This window comes from Gymnogyps californianus, chromosome Z (genome assembly GCF_018139145.2).
Source record: "Gymnogyps californianus isolate 813 chromosome Z, ASM1813914v2, whole genome shotgun sequence".
NCBI classification, from domain to species: Eukaryota; Metazoa; Chordata; class Aves; order Accipitriformes; family Cathartidae; genus Gymnogyps; species Gymnogyps californianus.
Genome location: NC_059500.1, coordinates 46,099,570 through 46,116,689, shown reverse-complemented (window position 1 = coordinate 46,116,689; position 17,120 = coordinate 46,099,570). Strand labels below are relative to the sequence as shown.

The 17,120-nt window shown below is 40.0% G+C and overlaps 1 protein-coding gene across 1 annotated transcript in view; it reads right to left on the bottom strand.

Moving 5' to 3' along the window:
• RORB (RAR related orphan receptor B) overlaps positions 1-16,740 on the bottom strand; it is a 37,631-nt gene extending 20,891 nt beyond the window's left edge. The window contains exons 1-4 of the mRNA XM_050913594.1: positions 16,656-16,740; positions 15,637-15,755; positions 11,083-11,224; positions 7,599-8,000 (exon numbers count right to left, since the gene is read on the bottom strand). Coding sequence (XP_050769551.1) covers positions 7,599-8,000; positions 11,083-11,224; positions 15,637-15,755; positions 16,656-16,740 — 748 coding nt within the window. The remainder of the gene's footprint in view (positions 1-7,598; positions 8,001-11,082; positions 11,225-15,636; positions 15,756-16,655) is intronic.
• Positions 16,741-17,120: the final 380 nt, after the last annotated feature.

Here is a 17,120-nt window from a genome sequence, read left to right as displayed (position 1 = left end):
GTTCAAATAGCCATAACCACAGTTAAGATGGGACCTCATTGTCTTGGGTGCTGCAGAAAAACAGTGTCATTAGAAAATTTTCATTTCTTGAAAACATGCATTGTATACGGGAAGTAACTAAACTTTACCTCTCTGTGAACAGAACTTTTGATTATATTCCCACTTGCAACACTCATCTGCACAATAAACATAAAGGGTAATATTTAAAATGGCATTTTCGGCAACATCCATAGTGCATGGTCTGTAGTGTGATCAAACACCAGCCAGGAACACTGCCAATGGTCATCGTTTGTAAGATTATTGTGGTGTTACTAGTCGGCCTGCATTTGACATGTGAATTAACTTAACTGAAAGAGAAGTCAAACTGCTTTCAGAAATAGCCAAAAAGCTTTATAATTTGCAGGAAAACCCAATCTGAGGTATACTCTTAGGCTATCTACTGCATTTTCAAATAGTTTTAGATTAACTGCTTTACTGTATAAATTTGAACTAGAGTTAGTAATAAGGCATATTGCATCGTGCTTATTGAACTGCTATAATTTGTGTTAAGTGTAGTCAAGCAGGACTGCCAGAACCAACATGCAACTGATCCAAAGTCCACTGCAGTTACTGTGAGTCAGTGGATGCTTGGTGATTTGAAAATCACAGGGTGAAAAAACTGGTGCTTAAATATAGTACCTTCTAGAAAACAGTCTTTATTTTCTAAATCTACGTCAAGAGTTATAACACAAACTCTGCCCTCCCTAAGTCTTCTTAAATCAGTAAGTGCTAAAATATGCACTTAGTAAAAGATAACAACATAATCAGTTATTTATGAACATTTGGATCATTTAAACTACAGGGTTGGGCAACACAAACTCGTTAAAGCCTTTATGTAAATCTGTAATTAGGCTGGTTTTGGTCTAAATTTAAAAATAAAGAGAGATTACTAATTTGGAGGTGGGAAAAGACAGGACTAGAAAATTTTACAAACTTTCAAAAATACTACGTTTTCCCCAACATTTCTGTCAGATTATTTATTGATTTTATTGGTTAAATTTATTTCTAAATATATGCTTGAAAAAATCAGAATCTACAATTATAAAAAGCCACCCTTCACTCGAGCATCAATTCAGCTAGAACACTTCAGCATCATAATGCTGTAATTTATTCCTCCACTTTTCTGTCCATTTTTTATGAAGTTGAAGCATTTCCTAACTGAGCAACGCTGTCAAATTAGTTTTAAATCTTGCCATTCTCTGTTCTCGAGTGTACGAAAAGGGGAAAAAATTAATTAGCTAAAAAAAATATAGCAGAAGAAGTTCTAAGTTTTGTCACATGAACTGAAATGAGTACAGAACTGAAATATTAATTTATTCTGATTGTCACCTTCAAATAGGTAATGACGGTAAGATATAGTGCCCTAAGGGTATCTGCGCAGAAATGCACATGCTGCACATTTTTAATTGCTCACTAGATGGCAACATTGCTCTGCTGAAATACAGCCATAAGGCTGTAGACACCTGCCCCGCAAAATTTGACTATCACCTTGATAGGAGGGATATTAAACTATGGCTTAGAAAAAGAGGTGAAGAAACATTACACAGGACTACAGTCACAAACCCATCATTTCTGCTTCACTGTGTGGTGGGCAGTGGCCTTGTAAACAGAACATCAACATAGATGTTAATGTCACCTTAGGTATGGGTTTTAGTTAGAGAGTTCATTGCATTTTGAGTGTGATGGTCCCTACAGTGTCCCTTCAAATAACATCTAACTGACCAATACATGTTCAGTAAGCTGTCCATTAACACTTGATTTGGCACAGGGGACAAATCCTGGAGATATAGAGAAGGGAGTTAAAGAATAATAATAAAAAATGCTTATCACATTGGAGAAGTGCTTTTGCAACCTTCAACAGCAAGGCACAGCATACTTTTTAAGACTTTAGTCTGATGCTCGTATATATATTGCATATGCAACACACAGTACTGTTGACATCCATGAACAGTATAGGCATGGAGAAATAAACTAAATTCTTCTAAAGTTAATGGGAAGATTTCTACTGAAAGGAGAAAGGTGTGGGACTGGCTTTCAAATACATCCTCAGCAGAGGAGTTGAGAATGTTTCCAGGTGAAGATCTCCTCTCAGGATGGGATAGTGAATGAACTAAATGCTAAGCTCCTGCTTGTATGACATTGCAGCAATGGAAATTTAATAACTTCACAGTATATAAAGTCGCTCACTGTAGGTCCTGAGATGAATGTATGAACCCAGCTAAATAAGGCTTACATATGCACAGGGTGTCATCTGCAGTTACCAAGGGGGCTTTCCCTTTACGTACCCATCTTGAGCCAGTCTTTAAAACATTTTGAAGGTTTTGCTTTACTGTCATTTTCCAGTCAATCGGTCAGGGTCAAAAGAGCTATGCGTTATGGTGGATTTGGTGAGTAGGGCATTGCCTCCTCCAATTCTCACCACATGGCTGCCCTAGTGAGCTATTGCCCACCTTAAGATATAGCAGAGCAGGGTCAGAGGGGCTGGGGAAAGGGAAGATCAAGCCCGAGCCTGCCAACCTTACTTACTATTTGACTTTAATTTTGGTAGAAATGTAAGCTCTCCAAACCATTGGGTACCCTCAAATAGCGCTGATGTTGAAGAAATGCCATGTAAATATACATAAACAACACATTTTTCTGTAGTTATAGAGGTTGGGCTATGTGACCTTCTGTACGCTCTAGTGGTGCCTTATTGACTACCTAAACACACACAGCTATAGGGCACTCTTCAGTCTGACCTGGAGTGAACCCTTAACCAATCTGTTTTGTCCACAACAGTGTTCGCTAATAATTTTTTCTCATCTTTAAGAAATCGTAGGCTGGTAATCTCAGCTGCAGTCAAGGCAGGGAAACCTTTCCATTAACTTTTACAGATCAAGATCTGAGCCACGTGTTTCGTGACGAAAATGCAATGTTCAGCTCAGTGACAGATAATATTATGCACATATATTTAAACAAGATGGTCTTTAATTTGACTAAGTCTAAAAATAAGCCTTTAATACCTGCTAACTTAAAGTCCCACTTGGGAGCAAGCATTGCTGTCCCTCTATGGTGCTACCAGGGTCAGGAAATGGAGCTCCCTACTCCCTTTAGGATTTCCCACGTGCCAGCTGACCTCTGCGACTCTCTCTGTGAGGAGAAAGCCATTCTGCAAATGACCAAATTCTCACTTTTGACACGACGAGCAGGTTTCACCCCATGGTTTGACCTCCTGCCACAGCATGAGGAATTTCTGCCTTCCCAGATGTGCGGCTGGCATGGTGGTCAGGGAGAAACAGGACTGTGCTTCAGGGTCCCTGGCAGCATGCTCTCTCAGGCCATGGGTGTCTCCCGTGCTGGCAGCATCGCTGGCTGGCAGGACACACCTAGGTCATGCCACCTGTGGACAGCAGGACAGGTAGAGAAAGAGCCTGTGCAGCTCATCTGGTCGCTGCATCTGACCTGCTTGGTGCTCTGCCCACCTGGCTACAAATCCAGATCAAGTCTCCAATAAGATGCCTTGAGTTAAGGACAAAAATACCTCCCTTAAAAGGAAAAGAAGCTGGCCTGGAAATGCAGCTGATGCCAAGCTGAAGCTCTGCTCCTGTATGGGTATTTACGAGCTTTGGACTGATTTCTTTATGGAGTTTCTTTTTGTAACAGGAACTGGAATACTGACTGGGGCAGAGGCTAAGGCACAGCTCTGCCTAATCGGGAACTACCTGATTTTATCCAACTTTTCTCCGTTCTAAGCTCTGGCAGTTACATGAGAAATTTGTGTCTGTATCTGAAACTGCTCTTTCTTATACTTAGCCCTCTCTTCCATAGGAGACATTACCTGTCTTGCTTCTCATAGTGATCAGATAATGTGGAGTTGTATCCTGGACTATTCAACTAATTTGGAGGAATATACTAGTACTAAATACGTGTGAAGGAGCCCTATATAACTTCAATTTTTCAGCACCTTTTTCTCCTACACCTATTTCCTGGTACAGTATTTAGAGATACTAGTAAGCATGCAATGCAGGATAAGCTGTATTTTGCTTGCTGTGCCATTCTAATACTATGTGTTGAGACATATCCTGTGTAAAAATTTTGAATTTTAAAACTGTTAAGTTGAACAATTTCCACTTCTGCTACAAAGTCTACTGTAGATGAAGGTATGTTCAGGAAGAAGAGCACTTTCACGTTCAAATTAAAACATAGAACTGTTAAAGATCAAAGTAGGCCTGACCATTTTGATTCCTTTTGGGTGGAATTAGAAAATTAACATGTGAAGAAAAGAATGTAAATGATGTGTAAATTATGTCATCCAATATCTTAGAAAATATTATTTTTATAACTGAATCAAACTGACAGGGAAATGAAGACTTGTTATTTGGATTTTTCAGAGAACCTTACTGTTGGATAGCAAGCAAAAAGTAAATACTAAAGTAATTTATGCAATTGCAGCAAGTTGTTTAGTCAGGTGCAGCAGGGACCATTGTTAGAACTTGTTTTACAAGCATTTAACATTTTCATTAATAATCTGAAAGAGAGGGTTCACAGCATGCTAATTAAATGAAGAGATAATTCTAGATTGAAAGAAGTCACAAAGCATCAAGTAGGACTGAGACATAACGTAACAGGATTGAAAAGGTTAGAAAAATAAGAAAGAGAAAATGAGATTCAAACTTGGAAATGTGCGGTCAGAGGTATCTTAATAAAAACTGCCCTATACAAGAGAGACAAGCAAAGCAGTAACACTGAAGGAATAAGTGAACTGGATATTGGTTGGCATGTGATGCAGAAGCTGCAAAGACCACTTTGATTCTGGGCTGCCTGTGAAGAAGTCTGTCCCTTGGAGAGCTTACAGCAACTTTTAGGAGCTCAAGGATGGAAGGATTCTCACACATTCATTTATGAGGAAAAAATTAAGAGGGTTGCACTCAAGATCAGGCAAGTGGCAAGTGAAGTTGTGCATAAAAAATACATGTATTTGAAGAATATGAAGACCAGAAGAAAACTAAGCCTGGAAATCTGCATCTGGTAGAAAGCCTTCAGTGAGGAAAAGAACATGATCTGGGATACTTAAAGCAACAGTTCCGTATATCACTAGACAAGGTAGTATAAAGAAATTTCTATCAGGAAATCGAGGATCAATGCAGTATAGCTTTTCCATCTCCTGTATATTCTCTATGATTTCATCTAACAGTTAAGGCAGTAACTTCTATTTAACATGAGGTGAGCTTATTCCTAAATCTCACTGGAGTGAGTAAGATACAATGCTGTGGTGAAATTCAAGCACACTGTAATATGAAATAAATGCATCCCAGTGCTTAGAGTTTTCCTGCTTTGACTGCAAGACTGCTGCTTTACAGATGGTCCAACAATCCACAGCAGCATTAAGAGGCATTTTCTGTTTGTTTTTAAACACTGAAAATATAATTTGCCCGTGCACTAATGCCAATATTTTATGGTACATCTCTTCCATTTTTCAGGTTGTGTCAGCTGATCCGTTATGTTATGTCTCTGTAACACCCTTACCTCTCTGCTGTAGGTGCCACAAATGATATACAGCAGTACTCGGGTGAAATCCTAGCAATTTAGGAGCCCCAGTTCCAACTTCAAAAGGAAGAGAGGTAAATCCCAGCACCTGAATTTTGCTGTCAGCTCAGAGACAGGCCATTTGCTATGTCCTGTGCTCTGGGGTTTTCCCCACTTCATGTGCTTCAGAAGGGGAACACTGGCCAGATGACACAGAAGATGAAAGATGCAAATGTGGGGTAGGTTTAGGAATGGCTGGTTTAAGGCTAGGAGAGCAAAAAAATTGGTGAAAATTTAAGAATGATGCATTATTACCAAGCAATCCTGCAAGAGAGAAAAGTTACAATGATTCTCTAAAGCTCCATCAGTTGAAAGATCCCATTGACTTCAGTGGGATCCTTTAGCCACTAAGGATATAGTCCCATGGCCATATTCTGTCTTTGGGCTCACTTCAGTAACTGAGCACAAACCCTAATTCACAGACTATCAGAATTGTCATATTTCTGGTACCTCCTCTGAGTCTCTCTGGGAACATTTCCCTTTGGTACGGGGTGCTGCAGGGAAATACCTCTTATGACTGTTTAAATTGTCTCTCAGCTGCTTTGGAGCACTGCGAACCACTGTTGCAGGACTGAGGTTTGCACAAGCCACATGTGAGTAATATTCATACAGCTACAAGAGCCAAGAGGGAAGTTGGAGCAGATGTTCCTCACTAATCCTCTGTACTGCTATGTTGCGGGTGTAGGACTTCACTGGACGGCAGCCTAGGCCAAACATGATAACAAAACATGTCCCGCTAAACAGTGGCAGAAAAGCATAACTTTCTCCTGTGCAATTCGCAACTAAACCACACAATTTGTTACACAGCTTCCTGCACATGGGCACCCGTGGGTCGAAAACATGCTACAGATTCTAGCTGCACCTTCATTTTTTTATCAGAGAGTAACTACTACCTACACCCTTTCTGCAATGTGTATCCAGTGCATGCCACATCTCCAGGGCCCTCAGTACGTCTGAGTACACACATAAATACACACATCTCAGTGTATATCCATGAGGTAGCAAGGCCAGGCCAGAACTATAGAGGGTTTTTATGGTGTGACATTAATTAATTTGTTACGGGTGCTCTTGAATACCATCTTTTTTTTTTTTTCCTTCTTTCTTTTTAATTAGATTCCATTAACGAAGTGTTACCCTTTGATTATATTCTCAGCCACAACTGACTCAGCATACTTCAGTTGTTGAGGTGGGAAGTACCTAATTAGGATGCCAATCTTCTTTCATGTTATTTCTTTATAATAGAAGTAGTGCTTCCAGTTGCGTTGGAGAGGTACGACTAGAGGCATTAGGTGAACAGAAATACTCCTTAGAGAAGAATCACCGTTAGCCATTGCCTTTCACACTGTCTCACCTCACACAGAGGTCTGTTTGCTACTTTTCAAAGAAGAAATCAAGGGACAGGTTCTCCAAGACATTCAAGCAGAGGAGAAGGGGTATCCACGCAACTACATTCAGAGTTTATGCACCTCACGAATTCAGTGAACTTGCTCTACATGTACATCCACGCACTAGAAGTAGTGAGCTCGTGCTTTTTGACAATAAATACCCTAGAATTAGCTGCCATGGGGATTCCGGGTGTTGACAAGAATACGGATGGCTGGCTGAAGAGATCATTTAACCCTGCTAATAATGAGCTCATTTGAAACAAGCTCCCTGCTACTAATTATCACTTAGTTCTGATTGATTCATCACCTGCTTTGATGCTCCTATTTCATAAACAGAACATGAACTGCTGAGTTTAAGAAACTGCATAATTTGCAGATTCTGGTAAAAACAGAACTGCCTCGATATTGTGTCAATTACTGCCAGACTGATTTTCTTTCCTTTACTCCCTGTACGTGTGTGCACATATACACATGTGTGAACATGTAATTATTGTGTACCTGTGTATGGAATGCCTATATATAACATTTTAATAAAGACAGTATTGCAGTCTAGCTTATATATATATATACATATACACATTACACTAGAGGAATAAGAATTTTCCTTACCTATTTCAGTCATGGATATCCCCGGAGCTAATTGCCCATTGTTGAAAGAGCTATAGGTAAACAAGTTTGGTACAGAGGTGAGGTCATAGATAGGTTCCTGCTTTATCTGTTTGATTCCAGTCATGTCTAACCCAGACTGGTCTGGGGAAGGCTGGGCAGAATCCACGTTATAATAACCCTCAGACTTCGGCAGGTCGATGATGTGCCCATTTGAGTAGGTGCTGCCAGTTTCGTTACTCAGGTTGCTCAAGCCATTGCTGATACTGTTGCTGTAAACCCTGGTGAGGGCTTCTGCCTCACCGCTCTGCTGCTGCCGTTGTTCCTGCAGTCGCTGCTGGTGCTTCTGCACTTCAGCGTACAAGCTATCCCTCTGCTTTTTGGACATTCTTCCAAACTTCACAGCTGAAAAGCAAAGCAAAACGCGAACCATTGTTGTCTTTCATTTTTTCTTGATTCCCCTCAACCCCACCATTCTTTTGATATTTACTTTCAGCGTTACTTTTCTGTGGAAACTTGTCTTTTTCTGTGGAAATGAGAGAGGATGCAAAGCTTTACACCATATGCATCTCATAAAGGAAAAAGTATTGCGTGCTTGGATTTACAAGGTGATGACAATGACTCCTATTTGACAGGAGGGCCTCAGTCAAGCAACTCACTTCCCACTGTGAATGTTAAAAAGACCATGCATCCTTTTATATCTCTGTGTTCACTGAACAACAACCCAGAGCTGTATGAAATGTACAGTCTGTAGATTCATATCCTGTGTGATTTACCAACTTTCCACAAACCTTTAAAGAGTGTACTAACAGGATTAATACTCTGGATGAAAACAAGCCCTAAAGCCTTATTATCGCATCCTTTCAATGGGATGTTTTCTTCACAGTTTTTTAAAAAAAAATCTTACAGGTTAGAGTTAGAACCTAGAGGAAAATAACAGATTTGAAGGTAAACAGCACAAATGAATGTCGTCTTTTCCACAGAGGAAAGTCTCAGGGATTTACACAATCAATTTACATAATCTCCATGCACAAATCCATGCATTCCATCTGATGAGAAACGGAGGAAAACATCAGAGTGCTAACCACTCTCCCCAGGAACAGGGTTCATTACACTGAGATTGAAATTTTCAAAAATGACAGGCTGATTGCTGTGGAAATAGGAGGAGTAAATCCATAGGCTACATATACAGCGGGTCGTAGCTGATTACCTTCTCCCACCCCCGCCACCCCATCTCTCTATAAATTCTGGTTTTCTACTGGGTAGATCTTGGGATCTCAGAGCAGAGGTAGTTGTTAATTGTGCTCTAAAACAAATGAGGGATACATTCAGCAGAATTTATCAGAGCATAGATAAGAGGACATTACTCTGGAAATATTAATTTCTACGTATTATGCGGTGTATCTTCCAACGCTGAGCATTTCCAGTCCATCTGTAATCGGGATCAATTCAGAATCATCACATTTATTAGCACAGGATGGGCTTGGCTCTCATTTTTGCTACCCCATAGTTCAGCTATAGGGTAGAGAAGAGCCTCGAGAAGAGTCCGAGCCTACACATGTGGATGAATGGGAAACCTTCAGTCAGGAAAAAGAACAGAAAAGGAAGAGTGGAATATGAAAAGGCAGTGCCAGAACACCAAGGAGATGGCAGCCTCTTCAATTTATTTGCACTTTTTACACTAGGAGTTTTTCTTCTTGATGCCAACTTCAGTTTATTTGCAGCCCTTCACACAGGCTGCAAGCTACCTCACATGAACACAGCCTGTCCCTGGAATCAATCCATGGTGCACTGCACACCCTTATGGACAATATACAATGACTGTATTTTGAAAAATGCAACTGTGTATTTTCTTCAAATTTAGGGCCTCAGTAATAAAAACAAACACCCACTGTTTATTCTCATTATATATTCATTAATTGGATTCTCCAGCTGCTGTCAATTAGCATCCTGCCTCTGCATGATAAAAATGATTCTGTTACATGGCTGAGAGGTAAAAATCTCATTCAATTTCACTGTTAAAAAAATCCATACAGCCTATTTTAAACTTGCAAGAGCTCTTAATTTCATTAAGTATAAACACCCTTACATAAACGATGAGAGAAGAAAGCGATGCTGTCAGAAGAATCACTCCCTTTTGTCTGTACGCAGTGGTCCCTGAATTATAGGTTGGGAAGACAGTGCTGTCAGTCACATTAAAATACCCCTGTGATACCTCAAATCATTGGAAGATATTACTTTTAGGAGGAAAGCATGTGCTGTTAAATTACTGAAATGTTATTACTTTAATCTCCTCCAGGAAGAATTGGGAGCTAAGGCATGAAGTAAGCTGCATGCTAGGACCAAAAAGAGTTCACGGATTAAAGGCTAGACTGCAAGGCCCCTCCTGGACTGGTGAGACTGGTGAGCAAGTTGTCTCAGTGAGACATGAGACACACTCAGGTACGAAAAGACCTATTATAGTCCAAATTTAAGACCAGTTTATAATCTGTGGACCATCTAAATAAATAGCTCTTTAAGTAACTTTTCCATCAATGACTGTTAATTCCAAATGACAGATTTTGTGTAAGCTTTCTAAGACAGAAAACTGCTGCCAGGCAATTGAAATTAACATAACCTGCCTTCAAAAATTGAACATTTTCTTCTCATACTTCCTGACCATTTAAAACGTGTCTGTGAGCTGGAAACCCCCTGCACGAGCAGTGGTGGTCGGGGCAGGTCAGCTGTGGGCAGCCTTGCCCAAGCCTCCCACTGCCCACGGCTCTGGTGTGGTGCACGTTCTCAGGCTGCCGATCATGGCTCATCACTCCACAGCTTGGAAGGTGCACCAGAGCTCTGCAAGGACCAAAGGATCCTGCTATTGGATACACCGTGGAGCTTTCCTCTGGCATAGTGTCCATTTTCAGTGCTAAACTATGAAACATTTCTTCTATAGACCCAGACAGAGACAGGGGCCAATGTACAGGTAAAAGAAATATTTTTTTAGCAATGCAAAATATTTGGTCAAGTGCTCTGAATAAATCAAACAGAAACACCTAATGCTATTAACGTGTAAATTTCTGCTTAACTGCCTATTTACTGTCACAGACCTTTAGAAATCTCAAGGAAAGGGATGCTTTCACACATCAATATTTAATGTTAAGATAAATGTTAATGTTTAATATAAGAGGTTATCTAAACTGCAATATAAATCCACCTCTCCAGAGGTGACCTTTTTGTGCTTTTGATCAGAACAATACATTTAACTTCTGACTCTTTCTGTTCCAAACTAATACTGCTCTCCATTTTGTGATTTCCCCACCCTCCCCATGAAAATAGCCTCTTTTGTTAACTGAATGGCAAAAATCCGTGTCTCACAATGCATGCATTACAAAGCAAGGAGCTTCCCCTCTCTCGTTTTCCAGAAATCTACAGGGAGTTTAAGTAAGTCAGCAGTGAAGAAGAGTTTCAAAGGGTTTAGGCATGAAGCAGGAATCTGACTCCTTACCATCTCGAGACATTCCCAGGGCAAGACATTTCTGCAGTCGGCAGTGTTGGCAACGATTTCTGTTGGTTCTGTCAATTAAACAGTTTCTCTGCCTTGGGCAGGAGTAGGAGGCATTGTTCTGCTGACTCCTCCGAAAGAATCCCTAGGGGCAAGAGAGCAAGAGAGACAGAGTATTACCATGTGCACACACACACACACACACACACACACACACACAGAACCATGTAAACGACTACAATAAACTCTTATTTAGTGCAATGCTACTTATGCTATGGCTTTGAAGATGCGTTGGCCTTGTATAGTGAAATTAAAGAACATTTACTTATAATACGGAGGATTGTGCTTTATTCTGTAAAGAATGTAATTCGACTTTGTTAAAACAAACAATAATGTTACAGAATGCATTCTTATTGAGCAATAACAACCATGTATCATCTAACGCTTGCTTCTAATAGAGGAAAAGCTTGTCAGCATTTGTAAACAGATGAGTTAAAAGTACTTGTTCTGACTATTTTCTTCCTTTAATGAAAAACACTGGTAATGACTGGCACTGGCTATGCATAGCATTAGAAGCTGAAGTCTGCTGTTCAATTTAACCTGGCAAATGTTGATCTGATCTGGAGGGACCATACACTTCAGGAGTGAAAAGTAATTCAAATTCAAACATCACAAAAGCACTAGGATTTAATGACTGTATCAAGTAAAGCCAACACACAAAGGAGAAAGCAACACCTTTAGACACTACCATGAGAAAGTAATGACATTTTCCATTTCAATGGAATATAACATTATCCATTTTATCTATGTAAAAATTTGTAGTTATTCTATCTCCTAGAAGGTTTTTCTGGCTAGTTGTGGGCTATTTGGCTAAAGATCAGAGGGCTAGAAGAAGAGTATTAACCCATACCTAAGGCTTTATGAGCTCCCAGCTGCTACGAACAATGCCGAGAGGTACCGTTATGGTAGAAGTGACATGAAATGGCAGAGGTGACAAGAACAATTAAACCAGGGGGTGAGGATTAAAGAGAGAAAGGGAGAAGGCATTTTATGATATTCTTTTTTTTCCTGTAAAATAAAGGACAGGAGGAACAGCAAGTGCAGAGAGAGAGAAACAAAGAAGAGAAGTTCCTTAACCACTTTGGCATCTTTAGAAGCAGGTAGTTGCAGGGTTGTGTCATGGGAGAGCTGAAGGATAGCCTAGCCACTGCAGGAAGCCATGAGGAGAAAAAGGCAGAAAGCATCATTACTGCAGTTACACTAGTCACCAGAAGTGATGCCAAAGTGGTTATGCCTTTCTGGCCTGGTTTGCAAACAGCTCTGAATGGAGCCACAAAGCAAGAGCTGACTTCATTTATTAGGCAAAACCAGTGTTATCTCTGCACAGGCTGACAGATGGTAATACCGAGCAATGGAAATCGCGGCAGCCGTGCTTTTTGGGGGAACGAGAGCGGGGAAACAACAAGGCAACAGTGTCACAGGGCTCAATTCGCTTGCTCCGAGTAGCGCCTGAATTCTTACTCAAGTCCTGGTGAACCTAACGAGGATGGTGTGGGGTGTCAGTAACAACAGGCGACAGGCTCCGTGTCCCACCAAGCACACTGGCAGTGCTGGTTCCTGAGGTCGAGCATAAAGAGACTCACTTCATCTGGCAAGTGCTGGTTTTATCAGTGATTATAGTATATCTAAAAAGTAAATCAAGTTTTATGATTTGCACTTTTGAGAACATGGATATCCTTTAGTGGAACTCAGGAAAAATCTGGTGCGGATTCATCTGATCCTGGCTGACCAAAACTTTCCTGAAAGTGTGGAGGTGAGTTTAATTTAAGGCTAAATGGATGCTAATTACAGATATTTCTATTCTATTTGCTAAACTTTACGGCCAATTTTGGTTTTGACATGCGAAGGATTTTCTGGTTTAAAGGTTTAGATTTTAGCAGCTCCTATGTGGATATAGATTTGAGAGAACAAATGAATTAAAAAACGTTAAAAAACCCCACACAACCATCTAGCATTGACTGTGCCTTATTACATAGTGCTGTTTTTTCCCATTAAGGTTGATCTCATCTCAGAAGAATTTGTTTGTTCCTTCTTTGCCCCTCTTAGGAGAAAATCAAAGGTTATATAATAAAATTAATCTACAGCAGGTAATTTATTTTTCCGGGGAGACTTTTGTAATCTCTTTCTCCTGAATAAGATCTAAATGTTGTCTTGCAAAGTACAGACAATCCTTTCATTTCATTTTTAGATGATCTTTATATAATATTGGCTATATTTACTAAGAATAATTCCATTTGGGGGAAGGAGGATGCCATTCATCACTGAGGAGCTATGGACTTAGACAGATTTCGCAATATTCCCAACACTGACAACAAGTCTTTCTGCATCTTGAACAAGTCACTTTATCTATCACCGACAGTCAGTCTGAGAAGGGAAATGGCCACGCGAACTACTGTCTAAATCATGACAAAAGCGTGGTAGCAAATACTTTGCTCTGGAGGTAGGCAGGAGAGATGATAAAAGGCTTCTCAGCAGAAGAAGGAGCCACAGAGACAGACAGGATGGAAACCTGTCTTCCGGTTTCACCCTTTCAGTGATGATAGTGGCAGAGTCACCATTTTCTTCAATGAGTCCAGCAGGTTATTCAGTGTATGCAGGCATGCACATGAAACAGCAATAATATTTATGATGCCCCTTAAGCACTTATAATATGCATTTGCAGTGGCATAGCTAATGTAGGGACACAGAGTTAAAGGATTTCCCGTCCCTTGAAGCTTGTAGCACCGCCACTGGCAGTACAATCCTTGGATGCTGCGTCCTGAAACGCTGTGGCTGTCTGGTGCCTGGCTCAACGTGTGTGAATGCTTGTGGAGCGGTTCTCGCATCTTTCTTCCACACGTGGTCTCCCTCTTAATTAATTCAGATTTCTAACGCATTCAGACAAAGGGAGCCAGAAATGACCAGTTATTAGTATGTGGGCTGAGCAAATAGTTATTTAGTTGCTGGGCAATGAAGAGCAGAGTTGCACTGCCTGAGACAGCGCTGACCTTAAAAGAGAGCTCTGACAGGCTGAGATGCCTCCCATCAGACCCGACGTGAAAACTGACATCTTTTTTCACAACAGGCTCACAAAACAAGATTAGACTAATTGATCTGATACTGCAAAACTGGCACAAAAACAATAGGGCTAAAACTGTCCTAAGTGGAAGAGAAGCTCTTTATCTCAGTAAGCAGTCTACACACAGAGATGAGGGGTATGATCTCCTCTTGAGGTACACACAAGGGCCAGCATTAACCCTAATCACGTCTACAGGAGACTATACCCCTAACTACTCTGTGGGTGCTGAGCACCGAGACAAGACGCTGTTCCTCTGCTTAAAGCATTTTTCTACTGTAGCTTTTGTGCCAATTTTGAAGTACCAGATCAATTAGTCTAATCCTGTTTCATGTGATCATCATAAGAAGATGCTTATTTCTAGGCCAGTGTCACAATAAGACAGTGACACACCATGGGTTTTTCCGTTTATAATTGTTAACGTTTCTGAAAGAAATCTGATATTTGACAATATATTGCTTCTCAATGTGTTGGCATTAAAAGCTTTATTTTTGGAATGGGTGCACCCAAATTTTCAGACTTTTCAGATGCTCTAAAATTTTGTAAAGCATTAAGTAAATACAGACTTGCCATTTCTCTCTACAAATACGCACCCATTTTCAAATGTACCAGTTTATGTGTTTCCACGTAGAAGAAATCAGAGATGCTGCCTCTCCATCTTTGCAATTTCACATTTACAGTCAAAGCTGAAATACCAACATGTAGTATGAAATTCTGGTTTTCCATGAGTAATTATATAATTTCTTAGATAATAAAATCACAGAATATTTTTAAAGTTGAAAACTGAAGCCGTTTTTCTTTTGGCTTGGGGTCTGATTTGTGTTATTTAAACTAATGCCTGGGATAATATCTTAATATGACTCAGCAGCATGGAAGGGGTTTTTTCCCTTTTTTTTTTTTTAACCTCTAATTCCCAGCAATTGCCCTGTGCTGGAGCCTATAAGGAAGAAGACAAAGGAGCCTTTTACACTACTCATAATGTAAGGCATTTTTTCTTTTGGAGATTACCATTTGGCCTGCAGAGAATACAGAGGCGATAAAATAGGACCAAACTGACACCTGTAAGCTTTTAAGATGTTGAACTGAGATACCGCGCTAACTTTTAATGCTACACGGGTTATATAGGAAAGAAGATAAGAAATCCATCTCTCAAGCTGATTTAAGGTAGAACAGGTGTGACTTACAGTTGTCAGCCCCTGTATCAGCACTTATACTGCATCAGATGTGATTAATTCATGTTTCAAATGAGGAGGTAACTCTAAAGACTATTTGATAAAAAGGAAAGCAACTAGTAAAATTAGGGATGAAATGCATCTATATCAGCAGCAGGCTTTACAGCCTTTGGCACCACTTGCTTGAAAGCGTGTAAGAATGTATTATTGTACACAGATGCCTGAGGCTAATGCAGATGCTGATGACTATGCTGTATTAAAATCTCATACCTTGCAGCCTTCACATGTGATGACTCCATAGTGTATTCCAGAGGACTTATCACCACAAATTTTGCATGGTATCACTTCAATTTGTGCTGAAAAAGAAAACAAGACAAATATTTTGAGTGCTTAATTCTATTTAATTTCTTTCTTTCTCAAATGAAGATCATAAAAACTAGAGCTAGGCAGCAGATAACCTGTTCACTCCCTGACAATATACACCTGCTTTGTATTGTACTGTGTGTTTCTGAATGCTTTGATTTGGCAAGATTTAATTGCTTCATATTATGTAGTTTCTACCATACCCCACAAAACTCTTCAACAATTTAACGTCTCATGATTAGCAAGTTTTTCCTCATTTTCTCTTTTTTTTGTTTTTACTTGTTAATTTCATCATCATTATTGCTAATGACAGTCATTAGGGGTCCTAAATAATTATCTGGATTGTTCTTGCTTACACATTTCAAATATTCATGACTTTTCATTTTGCTGAGGTAGAATTACATGGTATATTTTGATGCATTTTTCAAAGCAGTAGAGGTGATGAAGTTTTCACATCCTTCAGATTATGGCTTCAAGACACACAAAGATATCAATCCCACTGGCAGAGATTGCAAATGATTGCTTAAGCTCTCCTTCTCTTCAAGCTATTTGTTTCAGCACCAAGTCATGGGCAGGCAAGGCCCACAGACTGATTTTAAGCAGCCAGTGGCTGTGTGCTGGGAGAGGTAGGTACTATCTGAAAATGTTTGAGTATGGATACGTTTCAGATGCTTTTATAAACACAATGGTCATTTAATTCAGAGAAGGAAAACATATTTTACTATCTTTGATACCTTTTTTTGCTAACATAGCTGTTTGCTTCCGTCAACTACTTTGAATCCTGTGTATGTTTCCTTTGATGATGCTGTAAGAGCGCATACGCTGAAATGTAGGGAAGGATTGTGCATTTGTTCTAGTCAGATGCGTTGAGAAGCAATGGAAAAGCTATTTTCTTTCCCTTTCATTTGTTTTCCTATATGGGATGCATGCCTCCCTGTAATTCTCCTGCCACTTGGAAGCAGCATCATATTTGGTAAGGATCAGTACTCCTGGTAGATGTCTTTCCTCCATGCCCGGGACAACAATAGGCAGCAGTTCTCTGCAACACAAGTCACTCATCAAATCCTTGGGTAGCAAAGCTGAGAGCTTGTGTAGTTGGGCTACCCTGAGCACAAGGATTGCTAACCTTTAGTACTTTAACTGGACACATTCAACTCCAAAATGGATTGGGAGACAGGTAAACAAGACTATTGTCCAGATGCTCATCCTAAGAAGAGCATCCCATTTCAAACCTGCAGGCAGTTGAAAATGTTATAAATGCTGGAAAAAAACATGCTTAAAAATGACTGCACATTGTAAGCTAAGCACTAAGCACGCTTGTACAGTGGATGCTGTTAGAATGTAAAGATATAGTCTGGATTTTGCCCTGTTTCTACCTATGGTTATCATTT